Here is a 21360-nt window from a genome sequence, read left to right on the forward strand (position 1 = left end):
TGTTATGCCACTGGACGTAGGGTAGGAGTTATATGGCTAACTGACAGGCTAAGCCCAGAATTAGCCATCCTGAAGAACAGGGCATGCTGTGTGTTGCATTAGATGTTTACAGAAGAACTGATAGTGAAGCGAGTCTTCCCCACCAGCAGACTCCATGGACACCAATGCTAGCAGCTGCTGGATGTGCAGTGAAGTGAAACTTGTGTACGAGCTCTGCTTTCCTGTGTGTGTCATTGTGCTTGCAAAGGAGAACTTCAATAGCAACTATTAGGCTCTGTTAAAAAAAAGTCAAGTTTTTCTAGAGGTTCTCCTCCAGGAACTACAACCATGAAGCAAATACATGATCCATGCATCATGCCTGTGGGCAGCAGGCAGAGTCCCTGGGGATGCAGTCAGCTACATCAGTCCATGCAAAGATGATCATGAAGCAAGGTCCCCCCACAGAGAATGGTGCCTGGAGAGTGTTAGTGCTGCTGTCCCTTCAGAGGAGGAGAAAGCATGACAGTGAGAGAGAGCAGGAGTGAGAGGGCTGCAGGGAGAGGAGTGTGTGACACAAACAGAAAAGAGGTGGGGATTTAGAATATAACCTACGTTTATTAATAATGTCTGATAGAAGAACTTTCAACACTGAATGACAGGGATAAGGGCAAATTGATACAGGCAAGTAAGAACAGAAGGCTTCATTTCCTTGAGACTGTTCTCTCAGGCTGGAAGGGGTTGGGTATGAGATGTTTTGCTGAGAGCAGGGTGAGTCCATTAAGCTGAAGATAACTAAGTGATTGGGAAACAGGAGGAGTCACAGTCTGGGTAGCTGGAGCATGAGGTGGAACCTCGCTGCAGGTGAGACACTGTAGGGAACAAATCTCTACACTGAGTAGTGGCTGAGAAGGTTAATTGCTAGACATCTTCTGGGGAACAAGACACAAAGTCTTGCTGTGTATGGTAGGGACAACAGTTCTTAGGACTGTTAGTGTGAGACTCCTTCAGTGGCAGTGGGAGCCTTGACACTCCATTGGTTACTCAAGACTTCCCTGAGCAGCTCACAAGTGGCTTTTATCCTTCAGCAGATTCACCTTTGGGCTAATCCGCTGGCTTTCTCCTATTTAATCTGCAGATTAGATAGATACTATTTCTGATGAGTGCTGGGCAGATAATAGCTATTAACCTTTTGCTGGGGAGCAAAGATGCCATTAACTGTGAGCTGATAAGAACTATCCATAAAGCTGTGGTTAAGCACCAGAATTTTACTTTTTTTTTTTTTTTCTCAAACATTGATGGATCTAAGCCAAAAGGAAATGTGTTTGTGTTCCTGCCAGCTGAGGCAGGCAGCAGTGCTCTGGGGAGAGCAAGGAGTGCCTGAGACTCCTGATTATCCCCTGAGAGTTATCTTAAGCAGGGACAGGCAGAGGGGCTTACTGCTCCTGTAGGGTGGGGCATCAAGGCAGGCTGCTGTCCCCTGGTCATGGTGTGTGTGCTCTTCCTCGTGTCTATGCTCTGCACAAGGATGTCTTTTGGCATTGTTCACCTTGCTCTGCGTCAGAAGAGATCAACTCAGGTAAGAGCTGCAATTGCCTAGGAGTGCACTGGTGTGAGCATGCTCACCCTCCAGGCAGGTGTGAGAAGCGAGACAAGACTGGGAGTGCAGAATCTGGGGGTGGTGTGTCAGGGTGCCCATGGTTCCTCACCTGCAGTGTTAGCACCAGACCTGCTCCCAGCTCACACTAGCAGCCTTCATCTGCCCTTGGCATCATCTTCACTCTTTCCTGATTTTTCAGGTCGAGTAGCTGCAAAAAGACCTGAGGGGTATTGAGAAGAGGTTGGCGGAAGGAAAAAAATGCAGCTTGGTATTGAATCCAGCAGAGACTAGGGACAATCCTGAGCCTGAGGAGCTTAGCCAGGGCTGTCAGAGGTGAGTCATAGCCAAAGAAGAGCTCTGTGAAGGAGGAGGCCATGGGAGATCAGCTGTGGAGCACCAACAACAGAATAAACTACAGGCACTGTGTAGTAACTCCTAAGTACAGTACAGCAATTAGCATCCTCCATATCTGCATGGAGATGTTTTCCAGAGTCACAATTCAGCCTCCTATGCCCTTTAAGTGTAGACTTGATAAAGTGGTAGAGATGAGACATCAGATGGAGGGAAGGGTTATCTTTTGAAAGCGCTTTTTGCAAAGACTCTGCAGAAATGTCATGAGATCTAACCCCAAACTTCCATCAGCAGAGTTAAGAGCACAAAGTGGCTTTGCAGCATTAGGAGGCGAAAGGCCCTCAAGGAGGAAGCACAACAAAGGGACATTATTGAGGAAGAGAAAGCTTCTGAGCAGTTTAGAAGCCTCTCTGTGTTATCTCTCCCAAACACAAGGATTTTGTTAAGGCTTAGCTTTTGTTTGCCCTTCCCTGCTCTCAGCTTCTGACCACAATGATATTCCTGCAGCACCCAGCAGAGGCCATACGATGCTTATGGACGTTCTCTCTCAGCTGCCCTTTGCTCTCATGTCCTCTTGTGATGTACCCCTCACCAGCTCCCGAGTTTTTGGTCCTCAGGGGATCCCTCCTCTTCAAACAGGTTTCTGGGGGAAGCTGCAACCTTTTGCAGGGTTGAAGGAGGGGCTATGAGCCCCAGGCTTTGTCTCAAGCCAGGGTATTAAGATGGGGGACAAAAGAAAAGTCTAAGTGGGGATATTTGGCCCAGCATAAAAAAAGATCACCTGGGAAGTCTCTGGAGGGGATGAGGCAGCTGTGCTGGCTCTAGGTCTGCCCCAGGGAGGGCAAACAGTCCAGGCCATTCTCTGACCCAGCCGAGGAGTCCCGGGAGGAACGGCCCTGCAGGAAGCGGATGATCTTGTCGATGGTGGCCTCCTGGTACTCATGGGACCACCTGTGTTTGAGGGGAAAACTTGATTTAATCTTCCTGCTGTGCCCAGTGCCACAAGATTGCTCAGTTCATTTGGGACAGGAGCCAGAGACAGCCTTCCTCCAGCTCAGCTCTCTGGGGGCAACCCTTTTCCCTGGAAAATGGAGGAACGCTGGATGCCTCAGCAAAGTCCTTTCCCCTGCGTGCTCCCAGGCTGGCTATGAGCAGGTTGGGATGCCAGCCTGGGAGAAGTAATAGGTGAAAGGAACCAAGATAAGCTGCAAAACCTGCCATCGTCACTCCTGCCTGAGGGACTGGGGCCATGAGGATAGGAATCCTGCCAGCAGCGATGGGATGGGCAGCTCTGTTAGCCAGAGGAGCCCAAACATAACAGCAGCAGGCTTATGGTGAGGACCTTTGCTCCCTTCATTCTCTGGAGTAGCTGAAGTGACTCATCTCCCCTTTGGCCTCTTCTACCTCCCTCATCTGATTCTTGCAGTTGTCTCATGCTCTTTGTTACTACTTATGCAAGATGTTCTTTCCAGGTATGGAATCTCTTGGATCAGGTTCATTTTACTTACTTGATACCATTGAATTTCAGGACAGCCCTCATGTCCTTGGGAAGTGTTTCTGGATCTGGCCACTCAAAATGATCTGTAACAGGCACAATGTTCTTTCCAGAGTTCAAGGCTGTCACAATCTCCTGCAGGAACATGCAGGTGCTCAGGTTATGGCCTGCATCAGCCCATCACCAGCTCCTTCCTGCTCCAACACTCCCTGAGCTCCCATCTGGTGACACCTCCTACCTTGTGCACCCAGTCCTTGCACTCAGGGTCTGCCATGCACTTATCCAAAGCGTTTGGTGAGAGGACCAGTACAAAGTTGCGGGCGCTCATGACACTCTGGATCAGCTTGTCCTCAAACTTCCCTGCCTGCAGCTTCTCCACATCAATGAACACGCTGAAGCCATGCAGCTGCAGGTGGACCTTCAGCAGGCTGTTGGCAAAAGAGGGCAGCACTGTAAGGAGAGCGACTGCCAGCACCTGGGTTTCACACACTCTCCGACCAAGACATGATGAGACAGAAGAACAGTGGAAAGGTCTCCACAAAGAGTCCTTGAGCCACCATTTGCCAGCTCAGCCTGCTTACAGGTGTCAGACCACGCAGGGAACACAGGGAGCAGGACATTAATGTCCTGTTTTGATCCTCTACAGCCCTATAAGCACAGCTTGAGGAAAGGGTAGATCAGTGTCAAAGAGGGACAAGGAAGCAGTGACAGGACTAGGAATTAGTCTGCCCACCACACAGCCTATGGCACATGCTGTGCCCATTTGCACTGCAGCTTTTGGCAGCTTATCCTTCCTCCTTCTCCTTGCTGCAGCCCACAGCTCTCCCAGTTCCATTCTCTTCCCACAGCTGATCACTAACCCTTACTCTGGGCTCTAGCCCAGGAGTGTATCAGTGCCTGCAGGACTCACCTGGCCAGCTGGGATCCAGTGCTCCTGCGGTAGCTGATAAATACATCGGTGCCATTGGATGCAGTCTGCAGCATTATAGGGGAGTGAAGCGTTTCTAGGCAGAGCCAACAACAACCAAAAGTTAAAACCACCAAACATCTTGTCCCAAATAACTCTCGATCACAGATTGCATCAGGTTGACAGGGACCCTTCTCATCATCATCCTCTCATCTTGTCCGACCCACTTGCAGGGAGCATCTCCAACTAGACCAGGCTGCCCAGGGACCCATCAAGTCTGTTCTTGAATATCTCCAGGGACAGAGCCTCAGCCACATTCCTGTTCTGGTGTTTCACCACTCTCATTGTAGAGAGCTTTCTCCTAATGTCCAACCTCCTAAAGTCCAACCAGTTTTAAACCATAGTCCCTCACCCTATTGCTGCAAGCCCTTCTAGACAGTCCCCCCCTCCTCCAGCCTTCCTGTAAGTCCCCTTCAGATACTGAAATGTAGCTCTAAGGTCTTCCTGGAGCCTTCTCTTCTCCAAACTGAACAGCCCCAATTCTTTCAGCCTGTTTCCACAGGAGAGGTACTCCAGCCCTCCCCCCGCCCCCCCGCTCCAGCGCAGCGGGCAGCAGCGGGACCCGCACCCCTTGCGGCAGTGAGGATGCGGACGCGGTGGAAGCCTGTGTCGATGTGGCAGTCCTCCTGCAGCTGCTGCTCCGTCACCCGGTGCAAGAAGTTGCGGTTGATGCCGCAGGTCAGCAGGTTGTAGGTGTACTGGCGAAACTTGGGGTCGATGCTGCCCAACCAGTCGGCCAGGTTGCTGCGGTCGCAGGTGGAGTAGTTAGCAAAGGTCTTCAGCTCGGTCAGCTCCCGGAAAAACCTGGCAGAGAAGAAATGAAAGTGTGGAGCAAGGAGGAGAGGCAGCTGGACCAGGCAGGACATAGAGTGTTTGGTAGCACATCTTTTATCTGCACAGGAGGGCAGCTACCTGCTGTGGTGAAGAATGAGCTAAAGGAATAGAAAAAGAGAAGAATATCTGCGTGACTGCAGGAGTGTTGGTTCTCAGGATATCTGCATCTCCAGGGAAGGAGAAGCTGAGGTAAGTTCCCATCTTTCTGGGTAACTTCCCTGTGCTATAGGTGGTCTCTTCCCATCCCACACCTCTCTCGTGCTCTAGGCCCACTGCAGGAAGCCCTCTGGGACTGCATACTGCACTGGGAAAGCCCTGATAGTCCAGGGTTTGCAGTGTGAGGATCTCCCTTTGCAAGCAGGAAAATGCACAAACCAGTTCCCTGGCTCTGACACTGTGGTGATGGCCATGAGGGGGGCAGCATGCCCTGGTGGCAGACCTACCTTTTCCGGATGATGCTGGAGTCCATCCCCAAATCCTTCTGCAGCTCCTCCTCTGTCAGCCTCAGGAGAATGTCCCCATCCACCTGGTGGTCCTGCCAAGAGAAAAGCAGGCTGGAAAGATCCTGGGAAAATCTATTGGGTGAGATGCCCATCCAGGTGTCCCTCTCCCAGCACACAGCCCTACCAGGAAGTTCTGGCAGTATTTATTGAATCCAATCTGCTGCAGCCACGTCTGCACCTCACAGGGCTTCCAGTTGGGAACCGTGGGCAAGATGCGGCGTGGAACCTCCTCCCCTATCATGCGCAGCACCTTTTTGGCCAGGGAGGAGGTGGTGCTGCTGGTGGAGTAGCACACAACCCTCTTCAGGCTCTGCGTGGCCCCAATCTCACTGAAAATCTGGGGACACAAAGCAAGGAGACATCCACTTTGCTTATGCCCCTCCTCCCCACAACCTGTGCCAGGCCAGCTGAGGACCAGGGCTGAGCTCACAGGCAAGCAAAGGATACCAAATGCAGTTGCAGCAACCTTTCCTTTTGAAATCTCCTTCCTTCAGGCCAACCTACCCTTTACCTTTGTTTTCTTCTGCCTGGTTTTGATGGCAGCCTCCATGCAGAGGTAGAAGGCAGCGATGCACTGAGCTTCCAGCCGCGAGCTGTCCAGCAAGGGCACCAGCCGCTGCAAGTCATCTGCTGTCCTCCCCTGGCTGTTGTCACTGCTGCCCAACATCTCACAGGCAAACTGCTCTGGATCCAGAGAGGCAATGAAGGGCTCCACCAGAGCCAGCGTCCCCGAGCGCTCCACCTCCTTCTCGATTTCTTTGTTGGTGGCCAGCACCGTGATGGCCAGACATGCATGCAGGCGGATTAGTTCATCATCCCTTGAGAAGACCAGTGGGAAGAGCCACTCTGCTGTCCTCTTCTCAATCATCAGGCGCTGGTTGGCTTGCCCTCCATACATGGCACAGTTGGCCAAGGCCATGGCGCAGTGCCGCAGCACGACGGGGTCCGTCCAGCGGCACCAGTAGAGGATAGCATCCAGGCCTCCATCAGAGATGAGCTGGAAACAGGTCTCCTCAGTGTGCTTGAACATGTGCTCCAGGATGCCAGAGACGCTCTGCGCCAGCTGGGGAACATCTCGCTCCTTGGCTAAGCTCAGAATCACTCCCAGACCAATCCGAGCGATCCGATCCCTGCAGGAAGGAGAGGCACAGGCAGGTGAGGTGCAGGTGGCCATGCAGGAGTGGCTGACATGTGAACTCCCTCATGCTTTGGTGGCATTTAACCCATGACAGACAGATGTTTCCCAGCTGTCAGATATGCTGTCAGGCCGGTGTTGAAGAATGTGAGTCTGATGGAAGAGCTTCTGATGGGGCAGGGCATGGGGTGTATAGCCCAGAGCCACCATGCCAGGAGCACTCATGCCTTAGGTAAGAAGTACGTCACAGAATGCCAGGCTGGAAGGGACCCCAAGGATTGTCTGGTCCAACCTTTCTAGGTAATAGTGTAGTTAAAATGAGCTGGCCCAGCACCCTGTCAAGGTAAGTCTTGAAACTGTCCAGCATAGGAGAATGCACCACTTGGGAGATGATTCCAATGTCTAACTGTTCTCATGGTGAAACATTCTCTTCTGGAGTCCAGTGGGAATCTCCCCAGTAGTAGCTTGTCCCCATCTCCTCTTGTCTTTTCCATGTGACTCCTTGTAAAAAGGGAGTCTCCATCCTCTTGGTAGCCACTCTTTATGTGCTGGTACCTGGTAATAAGGTCTCCCCTAAGCCTTCTCTTCTCAAGGCTGAACAATCCCAGCTCTCTCAGCCTTCATTCATAGAGCAGGTCCTCCAGTCCTCTGATCATTGTCATGGCAGTTAACAACAGAGTGTAGGCTAATGCCAGGATGGAAATAGAACTGCTGAGTCAGCTTTGCTCTGCGTGTGTGAGCTGCATTGTGTGTGGGGATGAAAACTCTTTTATCTCTCGCTGGTTCTGTCCCCTGCCTGCTCTCCAGCTCAGTGACAAGCACAGGACAGGGTTTTCACACCTGGCTGAGCAACCATGCAGAAATGGCTAGAGAGGCATAGGATAGCTCTCCTGAGCTGGCAGCACGGAGGAAAGCTGTGTACCTCCTCAACCCTGAGCTGTCCTGAAAGTGGACAGCAAGAGCCTGGATGCTATGGGGTGGCCTTAAAATGACACCTGAATGGGGCTGTGCCCTAAAAAGCATAGAGGAGAGGAGAAACAGTGGTTTCTTGGCTGACCTCCCATGAGCTTGCCTGAGGCAGCTCCTTCTCTGGCCTTTGAAATAACCCATTTGGTGCCTTGATGGAGCTGCTCTGTTCACAAGGCACAAACACTTTATCACTGCCCCTCCTCAGCTGGACAAGGGAGAGAAAAACTACAACAAAAGACTTGTGAGGCAAAATATTAACATTTTCATAAAGCAAAAACTGTGCACAGAAGCAGAGGGAAACAAAATAATTATTCTCTGCTTCCCATAGCAGGTGAGGTCCAGCCTCTTCCCAGGAAGCAGAGCTTTGGGACACATAGCAGTTGCTCCACGAGACAAACATAAATAACAAATGTCACCCATTGCTCCTCCTTTCTCTTGGCTTTTGTTGCTGTGCTGACATCATATGGTGTGGAATAACCCCTTGGTCAGTTTGGGCCAGCTCTCCTGACTGTGTCCCCTCCCAGGGTCTTGATAACCACCAGCCCAGGTGTGGGGGACAGGTTCGATGCTGTGAAGCACTTCTGCACGACACTGGTGTGTTATCAATACCTTCCTAGCTACCACCACAAAGCCCAGCGCTGTGAGGGCTGCTGTAGAGATAATTAACTCCATCTTAGCTAGACCAAAACCAGCTACTCACGAGGGCAGTGGCACATTTGGCCCCTAGTGATGGTGGGGTGAAGGCACGTCAGCCTCTGTGCTGGCAGACGGGAAGAGCAGTTCTGGGAAGCCTGTGGCCCACTTGCTGACCTTGGGGTGGGTTTGGCAGCAAATGCTGTGGAGAGCTCTGGAAAAATAAAGCCCTCAGCCTGGCTCCAAGCCCAGACTCAGCCATGGAGCTGGATGACAAACACAGCCTCACCAGGTCCCTGACTCCCTGCAGCCATGGGATGGAGCCAGGACTGGTCTAGCTCCTGGCTAAGCACCGCTGCTGTGGTGGATGGATGCTCAGAGTGGTCTCTAAGCCAGAAGCTTGGACCCAGGGGTGACCCTACACCTCCCTGACATTAGTTGGAGATTGATAGAGGGTCAACCTGTGGGGAGCAAGGGGCTGGGGACCCATGGCTGCTCCAAGAGTTTGACCCATATACTGTTCCTGGAGCAGTGATGATGAGTTCAACAGCTTCTTTGTCTCACCAGGAAGCTAAGTGCTGAATTCAGACTATGCCAGCAGTGTTTCCTGGGATTAATTCCACTCTAATGGACTTTCCTGACTTATATGTTGCTTCTTTTTGATTTCAGTGCATGCAGTGAGGCCCATGCTGTCAGTCTGCAACCTTACAGCAGGACACATCAACCATGAAGCTGGAGCATAAACTTTGGCCAAGCTTCCTCTGCATGCACCCAAAGACCTGGGCCAGCTCCATCCTTCTGGCCTCACTCTAGTCCTGGTCAGCAGCAGGAAGTCTCTGACAATTGGCTTTGTCCTCCTCCTACTGCTGTGGTTATGGCTCAGCAAGAGTCGTGTCTTGTCCTTGGGGTCCCATGCCCTGGGCCAGCCAAACCACATCCCCATCCTCACCAGCATCCCTGCGCTGGGGCTCCCTCCTCCCTCCAGCTGTGTTGGGGACAGGTCATACCACTGCCTGGGCTAGTCAGGGACCCTCTGTGCAAGCGTGGAATGGGGTGTGGCAAGGAGGTTTGATGCACCCAGAGGAGGAAAATTTGGGGTGTGTAGATGGTATGGGTGGAGGAGATTCCTGCTGGGCTTGGAGGGGGTAGGGTTGTGTCTGGCAGGGAGGGGTCTTTGCATACTCACCTGTTTTCTGCCACTAGGATCTGCTCCAGGAGTTTTCCTGCCTGACACTTGGTCTCCAGCTCCGCTGTGTACAGCAGGTTTAGCAGCAAGTCCAGACCCCCATCCAGACGGATCACATCACACAGCACCTTGGCCACATCCCTCCCCAGCGTGGGCATCCCCCAGGCTTCCTCCACCAGCTGGAAGACCTCGGTGATGGCCTTCTTCAGCTCTGCAGGGCTGGTGGCCTGCTTGGCACAGGCAATGGCTCGGTGCAGGGTGGGCAGGATCCGGTCCAAGGCTGCTCGGACATCGGTGTTGACCCCGGGGGAGACCTCCTGGTGCTCCCTGGTGCTGCCCTGTCCTGCCCAGCTGCCCGCCTGGCTCACGCACTCGGGCACCACCAGCCTCTCCGCACCCGACATGACGAACCGGCACAGTTTATAGAGGGAGACGAGCAAGGTGAGCACCATCGGCATCTCCTAGCGCTGCATCCTTGGGCACTCACCCGCCGGGAGCACCCGGCCAGGGCCTCCTTGGTGCCACACGAAGTGAGCGGGCAGGAGGCACAGAAGGGGGACCGGAGCTGGGCTGCCGGCTCGATCTCCCAGGATGCGGAGCTGGAAGCGGTGGCAGGCGCCCAGGAGCCGCCTTCCCAGAGCCAGGCTCAGCATCTCAGGTCCTCAGGAGCTGATGTCACCCCGCGCAGGCGCCGCCTTTCCAAGGAGGGGCTCATCTCTGGGCATCAGCATCCCCCTCCTCGTTGCAGATGCCCTGGCAACCCCCCTCCCAGACCCCTCCCTCCACAGCCATCAGCCTGCCCAGCCTGAACAGGGTCGTGTCTCATTGTCCTCATGGCACATGTTCCTCCTGCAGAGCCTGTGGGCACTTTCACAGCAGGCCGGGCCCCCTATGATGCTTTTGCAGCTCTCCAGGGCCCTCTGTGACGGGGAAAGGGGCAGAGGGACAGTCTCCGAGGTGGCCCCGGGCACGAGGTGGTTGTGGCCACCTCAGCACTGCGTTTTGAACCCATTTGGTGTCAGCGCAGGGGGGTAAATGGCTCTCTTTGAATGGCGGAAATTCAAAGCAGCTCTTCTGGGTGGGGATTTGCATGATAAAAGAAAGAGCAGAGGCAGCCTGGGGCCCTTTTATTTTCCTATTTTTCTTTTTTCTTTCTTTCTTTTTTATTTCTTTTTTTTCCTTCTTTTTAATTTTATCTTAGTTTGTTTTGTTTTGTTTTCCCCAGCCCAGACGTGCTCAGGGAAAAAAATGCTTTGGGCACTTCTCGCCCCTGTTGGAAGGAGCAGCTTAAGTCCTTGGCTCCAAAACAAGGTTGTTGCCAGCTCAGGCTGAGACTTAAATTCAAGTCGATGTTTTGATGCCGCCGGGTTGCTTTTAATCCTCTCAGAACCCAGCGCGCAGGGACGGGCAGAGGAAAGGGGCATTAGCTCGCAGCGGAGGACGGTAAAGGAGGTGAGCACGGAGCTGCAGGAGAGGCTCAGCACAGAACCAGTAAGGATTTTCCTGATAAAATGTTATTAAAGGGGGATGACGATAGGGGCTGTGGCCATGCAGCAGGGCAAAGGGCTTGGCTACCTCGGGGAAGGCTGCTGCTTGTGGCAGGCAGAGTTTGAACGATTCGTTTAGGCTTGTCCCATCAAGCCCAGAGAGCTGAGTTTTGTTCTGCTTTGGGTTTGCTTTGCTTTTTGAGAGGGATGTCCAGCACCAGCAGCCTGGGCACTGAGAATGGCCAGGATTTCCAGCCCTGTTCCTAGGGGATCAGGCTCATTTCATGAGGCCTCCTTGCTGGCTCTACTTGGCCCTTAGATGCCAGGGCTCCCCACTGCCCCATTACCCAAATCAACCTCTATCCCAAGGTCTCCTCCTGCTGTGTTTGATGCACAGCAGCCAGGAAAAGGCTCTCCAAGCCTTCTTGGGTCTGCAGTTGCTGGTGATTGGGAGTCTGCAACAGCAGGAAGGAGCTTTGTCTCAGCCGATCAGCAAAAGCAGCTCAGACACTGCCCAGTCCTCCACCTTGCCCAGCCTCCCTGCAATCCTGAGTCCCCTCATGGCACTCATCCCCCAACTTTGATTCAGTGGAGATGAAGTGAAGCTTTAGTGAAACACTGAGCTGGTGGTTGGACTTGGAAATGATGCCAGCTCTGCCATAGCTGCAGCCAGGGTCAAGGAAGAGGATGAATGGGCATCCAGAGAAGCCATGCCCCAACAGCCCACATTTCTAGTGGCTGCCCTTGGCTCATCAGGGCTTTCCAGGTGAAAATGCCTTTCTCAACATCAGACCAAAGCTCTTCCCAGCAAGGGAGGGAGTAGCTGATGCAAGAAAATGCCTGTGTCCAAAGTGGCAGTGGCAAGCCCCCTGGAGAAGTGGACATCCTGTTCAGGCTCTTCTCTCCCCAGATTTCCCATCACCTGTTAAAGCCCAGAGCATCACCATTCATGCCTGAGGGCCAGGACAGGTCCCACAGATCTCCTGCCCCAGCCGTGCTGCTACTGCAGCAGAGGCAGCCAGAGGTGGTATCTCTGTACCCTTGTGTGCATTTGCTCCTTGACCCTCATTAAATAAACATCCCAGAGTTATCAGGAGCTGCCAAAAGAGCTGAGTTGACATTAATTAGTAACCAAAAAGATTGGTGAGAAAGGGAATGATGGGAGCAAAATACACAGGCTGTTGTTTGCCTACTGCAGTGAGAGTGCAGGGGTTTTGTGCTCTCCCTCCCCCCCTTCCTGGCTGTTTGCCTCTGGTCCCTGTGCACAGCAGTGGCACATGCCCCGTCCTGAGTCACCATGTCTTGGGGTTCCCCAGGTCTGCTCCCAGCCTTGCTGACATTGAGAAAGCCAAAATCCCCAGAGCAGGTTCTCCAAAATGGTGACATTTGGGGCAAACATAAGCTTGGGGCTTTTCCCCCTTTGCTCTCTGAGCATTGCTCCCACATCCCTTCTTGCCAGGGCTTTTGTTTTGCCAAGACCAGGCTGGGAAACAGCCTCCTTTTGGGACCGAGGTTGGGAGCTTTAATACCATGAGTGTTGCTGTGACATAAGTGTGGCAGAGCCTCAAACCTGGTTTCTGGCTTTGTCTTGCTGTCCTCCCCTGCTCTCTGAACCAGTGCCCAGTTTGCACCTGGGCTGGGAAGGTGCTGACAACAACAGCACAGCCGGTGGCTCTGGGAGCTGCCTGCCCTTGTGGGGAGCCCTGTCCCCCTAAATGCATGCAGCTCACTATGGACTGGGGATGATGCTGGATGGGAGATATCTCTGCCCCTTTCCCCTCTGCTCTGACCTTGGCCTGTTTGTTTTCTCCATCCGGGGCAGGCTGAGCAAACAGTGGATGCTGAGGCCTCAGCCACAGGATCGCTCCAGCCCACACAGTCGCAGGAGAGCTGCGCTCCCGGCTGCCCAGGATGAGGCTGCTCTTCCCAGCCCTGGTGCTGGGCCTGCTCGCCACTGCCCGCACTGCTGAAGGTGAGTCGGAGCTGGCCAGCCCCGTGCCAGCTGCCTCCCTCTTGTTGCCAGTGCGTGGATGGAGCGAGTGTGTCTCCTGGGCTGATGGAGGGGCTGGGGTGCCCATGTAGGGTGAGGAGGGGACCAGGTGGAGACCATGGCCACCAGCTACATCAGCTACAGCTCATTTCATGGAGAGAAAGCAAGCAGGCAGCACATGAGGATCAGTGGTGCCTAGGCAAATCCCCAGCCATCCTACAGCTGGACTTCCCAGCATGGATTTGGGAGGCTGGCACAGCCTGGTTCCATGGATTCCACTCCAGAGGGAGCTGTGTGGGAGTGGGGAGAGGTGTCACTGGTGATGGGGTTGACCATGGAAAAGTGGGGTTTCTTCAGCAAGCACCTGCCCATGTTTGCTTTCACCTCTGGGGCTGAGGTGGGAGTGACATGCCAACCTCCCTGTCCTCCTCATGTTACTCCTGCCCTGGTGGGTAACTTTTGCAGACTCCTGTGAGGGCCGTTGTGATGAAGGCTTTGATGCAAACCACAAGTGCCAGTGCGACACCCTCTGCATGTACTACCAGAGCTGCTGCAGTGACTACTCCACCGTCTGCAAAGCCAAAGGTACTAGTTCCATGGCTGCCCTCCCAGCCAGGGCACAGGTGTCCATGGGTGCCCAGCACCATGTGGGTTCAGAGAGGTCTGTGCTGGGCTAGGTCTGCACCTACCCTTGTCCACAGGGTGAATTCAACACCAGGATTTGGAGTTTGGTGTGCTGCAGCACTAGGGGTTTTCAACAGCTGGCTCACTGCTGTCCTCAGGGTTGGGTCTGTGCAAATCCATACTGCTAGGAGCTTGCAAACCCAGACCCAGTGAGAGATACTTGGGCTTCTCTGGACCAACCTGCTCCCTCCCACAGTGACCAGGGGAGATGTGTTCGCCTTGCCAGAGGATGACTACCTTGACTACAACTTCACTGTTGATTTCGGCACCGAGGCACCCCCTACACAACTTTTACCAGTGGAGCCCACACTGGACCCCACACTAGAGTCCACAGTGGGCCCTGAAGAGATGCTGACAGAGATGCCCGTTACCACAGACAGTTGGTTTGAGGAGGAAAAGCCTGAGGAGCTGTGCAGCAAGAAACCTTTTAATGCCTTCACTGACCTGAAGAACGGTTCCCTTTATGCTTTCCGAGGTACCTTGGAGACCTTTCCCTGGCATGTAGGTCATGCTGCCATTTCATCAGCCCATGCTGGTGATTGGTGTCTCCTGCAGCTCCCACTTCTCTCTTTCCCCAGGGAGGTACTTCTATGAGCTGGACAAGACAAGTGTGCTGCCTGGCTACCCTAAACTCATCAGTGACGTCTGGGGCATCGAGGGGCCCATTGACGCAGCCTTCACACGTATCAACTGCCAGGGCAAGACTTACCTGTTCAAGGTGGGCAGGACCCTGACTGCAGGGGCAGGGCTGGGGGTGCTCTCCGGACAGCCAGAACAGCCTCCCAAACACACCATGTCCCCACCCTGTCCCTCTGCATGTGTGTATGCACATGACAGCTGTCAGATATCCCCAAATCTCTGAAGCTGTCCATGGCCCCAGGCATCCACAGCCTCACCGTAGGGCTTCTCAGCAGCCACTCACCCTCTCCTGGCACACCCACACCTGGGGGATGCTGCACTCAGCACCCTGACCCGCTCTCTGTCCCACAACCCTCCAGGGCAGCCAGTACTGGCGCTTTGATGATGGAGTCCTAGACCCCGGGTACCCACGGAACATCTCCGAGGGCTTTGAGGGCATCCCCAACAACATCGATGCAGCTTTTGCCCTCCCTGCACACAGCTACCATGGCAATGAGAGAGTCTACTTCTTCAAGGGTAAGTGGCATTGCCCCTTGCTCTGGACAGAGCCTGGCACCAGTAGCCATGGGTAGGGCACCCTTTGACTACTCTTTCCCAGGTGTGTGTCCCTCACTGACGCCCTGTGCATCCTCTCCTAGACAAGTACTACTGGTCCTATGACTTCGCCCACCAACCCACACAGGCTGATTGCAAGACGTCCTCTCCCTCCACTGTGTTCAACCACTACGCTTTCATGAACCGGGACAGCTGGGAGGATGTCTTCCAGCTCCTCTTCGGTGGCAGGATGAGTAAGAGATGAGCCAGCTCCAGGGCAAAGGGCTGATGTGTGCCAGTGTAGCCTGCCCTGATGGGGTGTGAAGGGTATGGACAGCCTGGGGGATGGAAGCAATAACTAGGAGAACAGGCAGGCTATGACAGTGTCATTACTGGGGCCTGTTTATTTCAAGCTGGAGATGCCACAAGAAAATCCCATCCCTACGTAAGAGATATTAAAGATGGAAGAGAGGAGAAAGGGGTTCAACAGCACAGGGCTGATCCTAGTCAAAGGTGGGGCAAGGGATTGCTCCTGGCTCTGCCTGGCCCACATCCCTGTCATGCATCCCATGCAGGCTAAGATCTTTTGGAGCATCCCTGTGGGTCTAGGAGTAGGTGCTGGGGCATCAGCCCCAGACATTGCTTCCCCTCTCACTCACCCTCTGTCTCTCTGCCAGTTGGGGCAAGCAGCCCCCGGTACATCAGCAGAGACTGGAAGGGGGTGCCCAGCCGGCTGGATGCTGCCATGGCTGGCAGGATCTACGTGGCCTCCCACCAGCACCGGAGGAGGAAGTCTCGCCACCAGCGCAAGAGGTACAAGAACCATCGGTCACTGAACCTGGGCTTCTGGGGATGGCTGCAAAATGACTCCGAGTCGGCGGGCGTTGAAAATGATTGGCTGTCGGGATCCAAGTGCGAGACCCTCCAGAGCGTCTACTTCTTTGTAGGAGGTGAGTCTGGGGCAGCAGGATTTGGGAGAGATGAGGAACCAAGGCTGCTGGGGCAGGAGCAGGCCTCCTCTCACTCTGCAACGTCCTTGAGCTCTGGGGTGCAGCAGGAAGGTGCTGAGGGGTGGCAGGGAGGGCTGGCAGGCAGTCCTGATGGCCATTCCCCTTCCTCCCAGACAAGTACTACCGCGTCAACCTGCGCACCAAGCGTGTGGACCTAGCACATCCCCGCTACCCTCGCTCCATCGCCCGCTACTGGCTGAACTGCCCTCAGACGGAGGAGGAGAGCGCCTGAGAGAGGAGAAAGGGCCCTGCCAGAGACACTTGGCTGCCCAGCCCCTAGCTAGACAGAAATAAAGTGGAGAGTCCCATCTGTCCATCCATGCCGTGGTCTGTGCAGTCCCTGTCGTCCAAGATCTCTGTGCTCCTGAGGGCTGTGGTCATCCCCTCAAGTGTAGTAACTGTGTGTGGGCCGTGTTGGATCCCTGCTACTGGCCCCATCCTTGGTGTGGCTACGACTGTTCAAATCTGCTCTGCCAGCCAGTCTAGTGCCTCTTCCAACTGGAGAAAAGAGACAGTGCTGGCAGCTGCCAGCCAGGAGCCATCAGGGTCAGATCTCCAGCACCTCTGGGGTCAGGTCTGTAGTCCCATATGCGAGTGGCTGGCCTCAGGATGGGTGCCCATCCTCAAGGGGCTCCATCTGACACACTGCCTGGCCTCCCCCCACTGCCTTGCTCACCTCTTGGCTCCAGCAGTCCTGGCCATGGTGGTGCTGAGGGGATGACCCTTCCCTCAGGGCTGGGACAACGCTCTGGACCTGGCAGTTGCCGACGCACTGGGTGCTGCTGAGCCAAGCTCCTGCTCCTGCCTCGGCTCCTGCTGAAAGGACAAATGAATAAACCCCATGAACACTGCCTCACCACCCCCTGTAATCCCAGGGGCTTCCTGAGCTGCAGTTGATGCCCAGAGAGGTGGCCTCAGGCCCTAGCTCTCACCGCTTCTGCTGGTGTGACTGAGAGTGCCCGAGGAGCTGGTGAGAGCTGGGCAGAGCCACCTCCTGGTCAGGTGGGAGGATGCCAGCATTTCCCTCGGGGGTGACTTGCTGTAGCATGGGGGGTCCTGGCAGTGCCTGGAGAGAAGGGCAAGTAGTGATCAGGCTGCTGTGCCACACAGTGTGAGCCCTCTCTCAAGAGACCCCCATGGCCATACCTGGGACACAGTGGCATCAGCTGGCTCAGGGCAGCACTGGGGGCACCCCAGGCAACCAGAACGGACAGAGGTGGGAGGCAGCTTCTGCAAGAGGAAATAGCAGAGGGTGGGTGGTTTAGGCACTCTCACCCTGCCATGGGCACAGCCCCACAAGAGAATGCCCATGGAGCCCAGAGCTCCCCACACTCACTGGCAGCTGGGAGCCGGAGGCAGGAGTCATGTCAGGCTGCCAGAACCTCACAGGGTGACTGGGGGTGACACCAGGGGTGCGGGCACTCCGGAGCTGGGGCTGGCTGTTGCAGGAGCTGCGGGTGGCTCTGCGGGGTGGGCCAGCTGGGATGGCACTGCTCAGGTCTGGGGGCAGTTGGGGGTGCCTGGGGAGAAGTGAAGGAGTGGGGCAGGACATTGCCAACCTCTGTTGAATCTCCAAACCCTGCCTGGCCCCATGGAGTGCCTATCAGAGGCTGGCTGACACTGGATGCTGCCCAGCTGGGAGCTGTGGCTGTCCCACCTGCCCCTGGTCCTGTATGAGCCTCCTGTACCTCAGATGCTCATTCTCCACCATGCAGTCCCTCAGGAGGCCATAGAGGCTGGGCCCCACTGGGGCTCCCCTTGAAGGGAGATGCTCTATGGGGCCATACCTGCCTCCCCAGCCTGGACAGGACCCCACTTTCAGAGGGGTCCCCGGGACCTCTGTGTTCCTCATCGGCACCCTGGGCAGGCACAACTGCTGGCGCAGGGAGAGATTTTCCAGCTGCAGGGCTTGGATTTCTTTCTCCAAACTTCTCAGCAGCTTCTCCCGGGGCACCTGGGAACACAAGAGGTGTGCTCGAGGTGGGTCCCAGCAGCAGGACAAAGTGTCCTGCCCACAGCCCCTGCCTACTATACCCTGTTAGCCAGGGGTCTGGTGGTGACCCTCCGGGCCTGACTGGCATAGTGCAGTGTGCTCAAGGTCTCTGAGAGGCAGCGTGAGGATGGGGAGATGCAGGCAATCTGCAGATGAGAAAGAGCCACGGGTGAGCTGCCACCTTTCATCTCCACAGGGTGAGGCCTCAGAGCCCTGTGGCTTTGTGCACCTCTGCCCAGTCTCTTTGGTGTACGTACCATCAGAGTGATGCCCGAGCCACCCAGCGAGCGAGCCAGCAACCGGGTGAGCTTGCTGTCTCGGTACGGGATGTGTGTCCTCTTCCCTCGGGGTTTGGCCAGCAGAGAGATGCAGTGTCCTGCCAGAGGATGAGCCACAGAGGGTGCAACAGAGTTCTGAGAGGAACCAGCAGCTCGTGCTCCCATTATGGGGGGTGGTACCCTGACTCTTACCCAGTGCCAGGAGGCTGCGGTTGATGTTGTTGGCCTCCACAGAGAGCTCCCCACTGGAGCCAGTCTCCTTTACCCGCTCACTGCCAGCCAGGTCCACGAAGCATAGCGTACCCTGCTTGCTCGGGTAGGTGCTGGGCTAGGGGAACCACGTTGGGAGGTGATGCTCAGGCTCCCTCACCCTTTCCTCGTGGCCCACAGCAGTGCCCCAACCTCCAGGTCTGAGATCTGGCTCCCTGTTGTTTGCCCCAGTACTCCCAACACATCCTTGAGGAGAAGGACGTGTATCCCCTACCTTAGACCTGTTTGCATCCCCACAAATTGCCTCAGCCCCCCAAGCCCTCTCCCTCACTAGAGCAAGATGTGTGCTCACAGCCCGGCTGCAGACGTGGATGGTCAGAAGAGCGTGGCTGCGGCTCGAGTGCCTGTTGAGGGCGTGTGCTGAGGTCCGTCGCCTCTGAGATCCTGTCGAGGGGGAGATTAAGAGCTGCAGAGGAGCGTCAAATACTCTGTCTCAGCACCTGCTGCCAGACATGAGCCTTTCAGGGCTTTGTGGAAGGATGGGGAACTGCCTCTCTCGGCTATCATCAAACCCCCCTCAGCCTCAGTGATGGCCTTCAGGGGGCTGAGTCCTCCTGTACTGGGTCTGGCACCTCCTGAACATGGCCTGGCCCTGCTCTCGTGGCTCAGCACCTTGCTGGAGCAGGCTGGCGATGGCTTCCAGGCTCTCAAAGTCCACACTGAGCTGGTTCTCCACGTAGAAGCCACGGGTTTTGCTCCACCGCAGCGGCAAGGCACAGGGCGGTCCCGGGCTCAGCAGGTCCCGGACCTGGGGTGTACAGCGGAGGGAAGGCACCAGGGGAGCAGGAGCATGGGGTGCCATCAGGGCTGAGCTGGGCAGCTGGGGGGGCACTTACCTGCTCGTTGTAGATCTCCAGGTAGGAGGCACTGAGAACCAGGTCAGAGCTGCGGCTCCGGCTCTGCTCCAGGAGGCAAGCAAAGGACCTCTGCATCAGCCCCAGCAGCCCGGGAGCCGCCGGCTGGGTCTCGCCCTGTGGAGATGCCAGAACGATGAACAGTCACAAGGCATTGGGCACCTCCTTCCTCCCACCATCCTGGCGTGACACCCATGACATGGTGAGAAGAGCCTATTCCACCACCAGGATCAGGTCAGGTGGGGAACAGTGTTGTACCTGGGTGAGGGGTCCCATTAGGGTGTAGGTCTTTCCCGAGCCAGTCTGCCCGAAGGCAAAGACGGTGCAAGAGTAGCTGGGGAAGATGAGAGCTTCAGGCATGGTCCCAGGCGGTGGCACAGGGATGCCACCTCCCGGCACGGCCCTGGCAATGCAGACCCACCAGTGAGGCCTGGACAGGTGCAGCGCAGTGAGCGTGGGGTGGGCTGGAGGGTTGGGATCCACGGGAGGCTTGCTGGGACTCACCCATCTATTGCCAGCTCCACCAACTGCTTCATGCCACTGCCTTCGAACACGGTTTCCTGCGAGGCTCCACTGTCGAACACGGCACTGAAGCCAAAGGTGGCATCGTGCCTGGCTGCACTCACCTGGGCATGAGGACAACGGTGGCTGAGGAGGCGCCGCAGCCCCCACCCTGAGCCCCAGTGGGGAGGTGGCACTTACATAGACAGTGCCGTCACCAAGGCTGTGCACAACCCGCTGGTCACCTCGACGAGTCTCTGTGCAGGTCAGTGGCCGGACTCTAATTGGGGGGGGGGGGGGGGCCCACAACGGGAAGACAGTGCTGTTGCTGCACGTGGACCCCAGGGTGCCTCGCCGTGCTCCTGTCCCGGGCAAGAGGGTCCCCACCGTGTCCCTGAGCCCTTCACACCTCTCCTTACCTCAGCACCACTCTCAGACGTGTCTCTCTTCCCACCTCGGGGCCCTCCTGTTCGTCTCCGGGGCTCCTTCGGGGAACAGAAGGCAGCAGGGTGGTGGGTGCCACCCATTTGGGAACCTGCCCACAGGCAGCCCAGAGGCTAGGGTAGAGGGGGCCTTGGTTGTGTTGTGCTCAGGCCATCCTCCGGTCCCCACTGTGCCCTGAGGCCTGGCAAGGGACAGATTGCAACATCCTCCCATCCCCCTGTGTCCCCACAGAGGGACCATCCCGTCCCCAGCAGTCTTTCTGGAGTGCCACCCCCCACCTCCAGCTGTCCAGGTATGGGCAGGGCAGTCGCTGCCCAGGCCCTGGGCAGGGTGACCTCCGTCCCCTCCGGTTCCTCACAGACTTACGGTCTCTCGGGGCCCCGTGGGAGCGTTTTGGGCCGTGCCCCTGGCTGGGGCTCACAGCGCCGCTCCCCCTCCGGCTCCATTCGCCCCCAGCCCACCTCGCTCTGCATGCCCGCAGCACCCGGCCCGTCCCGGTAGCAGCCACCGCCAGCCGGCCCGGGCTGCCCCGCACAACTGGTACCGCCGCTCCAGTTAAACATTGACCGGCGCCAGCCCCGCGGGAGAGCGGTCGCGGCACGGCAGGGGGCGAGTAGGGGAGGGGCAGGTGGGGGCATCTCCGCCCTGTGAGCCGGGGAGGTGGTGCAGGGAGTCCCGGGCTTTGGCACCGGCTTGGTGCTCGACGACCCACGGGCTCCGGTCCCTTCTAAGCCGCCTCTGAGTACTAAGGCTCTCCCGGGCCCCATCGTGCACGACGAGGATGGGTGGGCGGTGTTGAGGAGGCCAGTACGAGCAGCTGGTGGGGTGACTCGTCCCCGAGGGTGCTGCGAGAGAACGTCCCCGGGCTGTCGGGGGCGAGCAAGGAGCGGCCTCGGGACCTGCTGGGGAAGAGCTCGGGGTGGGGGCAGCACCGCCCGCTGGGGCGGTCTCAGCCAGGCGGGGGACGGGAGGGGGGGAGGATGGGGGGTGCGTGTTGGGGATAAAAGCCGAGGCTGCGATGATGGGA

General features: G+C 56.2%; 3 protein-coding genes across 5 annotated transcripts; 1 reads left to right on the plus strand and 2 right to left on the minus strand.

Moving 5' to 3' along the window:
* Positions 1-574: 574 nt before the first annotated feature.
* SARM1 (sterile alpha and TIR motif containing 1) lies at positions 575-10305 on the minus strand. 3 transcript variants are annotated; one of them, XM_064166443.1, is made up of 10 exons: positions 9650-10305; positions 6238-6856; positions 5851-6063; positions 5667-5758; positions 4958-5193; positions 4333-4426; positions 3661-3850; positions 3436-3557; positions 2709-2878; positions 575-1796 (listed from the first exon to the last, which is right to left on the minus strand). In XM_064166443.1, the coding sequence occupies exons 1-9, from the start codon at positions 10105-10107 to the stop codon at positions 2749-2751; spliced, it is 2154 nt and encodes a 717-aa protein (XP_064022513.1). In that variant the 5' UTR covers positions 10108-10305; the 3' UTR covers positions 575-1796; positions 2709-2748. The 3 variants fall into 3 exon arrangements, with proteins under 3 accessions (XP_064022513.1, XP_064022512.1, XP_064022511.1); XM_064166442.1 differs by having other exon boundaries at positions 575-1962; XM_064166441.1 differs by having other exon boundaries at positions 575-2878.
* A 785-nt stretch (positions 10306-11090) lies between these two features.
* On the plus strand, positions 11091-16313 carry VTN (vitronectin). Its single transcript, XM_064166445.1, has 9 exons — positions 11091-11140; positions 12959-13108; positions 13592-13711; positions 14007-14285; positions 14389-14528; positions 14809-14965; positions 15088-15237; positions 15661-15933; positions 16107-16313. The coding sequence occupies exons 2-9, from the start codon at positions 13048-13050 to the stop codon at positions 16223-16225; spliced, it is 1299 nt and encodes a 432-aa protein (XP_064022515.1). The 5' UTR covers positions 11091-11140; positions 12959-13047; the 3' UTR covers positions 16226-16313.
* On the minus strand, positions 15368-20896 carry KIF12 (kinesin family member 12). Its single transcript, XM_064166444.1, is given in 18 exon segments — positions 15368-16517; positions 16670-16806; positions 16926-17059; positions 17140-17223; positions 17330-17513; positions 17682-17947; positions 18028-18132; positions 18244-18362; positions 18457-18592; positions 18827-18918; positions 19095-19116; positions 19118-19282; positions 19371-19505; positions 19647-19722; positions 19893-20014; positions 20091-20169; positions 20309-20374; positions 20700-20896. Coding segments are annotated over 18 exon segments (2184 nt in total). The 3' UTR covers positions 15368-16452.
* Between the last annotated feature and the right edge of the window lie 464 nt (positions 20897-21360).

This window comes from Pogoniulus pusillus, chromosome 27 (genome assembly GCF_015220805.1).
Source record: "Pogoniulus pusillus isolate bPogPus1 chromosome 27, bPogPus1.pri, whole genome shotgun sequence".
NCBI lineage: Eukaryota > Metazoa > Chordata > Aves > Piciformes > Lybiidae > Pogoniulus > Pogoniulus pusillus.

Excerpts from the sequence above, each read along its gene's own strand:
- SARM1 (XM_064166443.1), bottom strand. The coding sequence starts at position 10,107 with ATGCCGATGGTGCTCACCTTGCTCGTCTCCCTCTATAAACTGTGCCGG. Across the intron at positions 6,857-9,649 it reads ATCCTAGTGGCAGAAAACAG|GGATCGGATCGCTCGGATTG; the intron begins GTGAGTATGCAA and ends TCCTTCCTGCAG. Across the intron at positions 4,427-4,957 it reads CATCCTCACTGCCGCAAGGG|AAACGCTTCACTCCCCTATA; the intron begins GTGCGGGTCCCG and ends GGCTCTGCCTAG.
- VTN (XM_064166445.1), top strand. The coding sequence starts at position 13,048 with ATGAGGCTGCTCTTCCCAGCCCTGGTGCTGGGCCTGCTCGCCACTGCC. Across the intron at positions 13,109-13,591 it reads CACTGCCCGCACTGCTGAAG|ACTCCTGTGAGGGCCGTTGT; the intron begins GTGAGTCGGAGC and ends TAACTTTTGCAG. Across the intron at positions 14,966-15,087 it reads GAGAGTCTACTTCTTCAAGG|ACAAGTACTACTGGTCCTAT; the intron begins GTAAGTGGCATT and ends ATCCTCTCCTAG.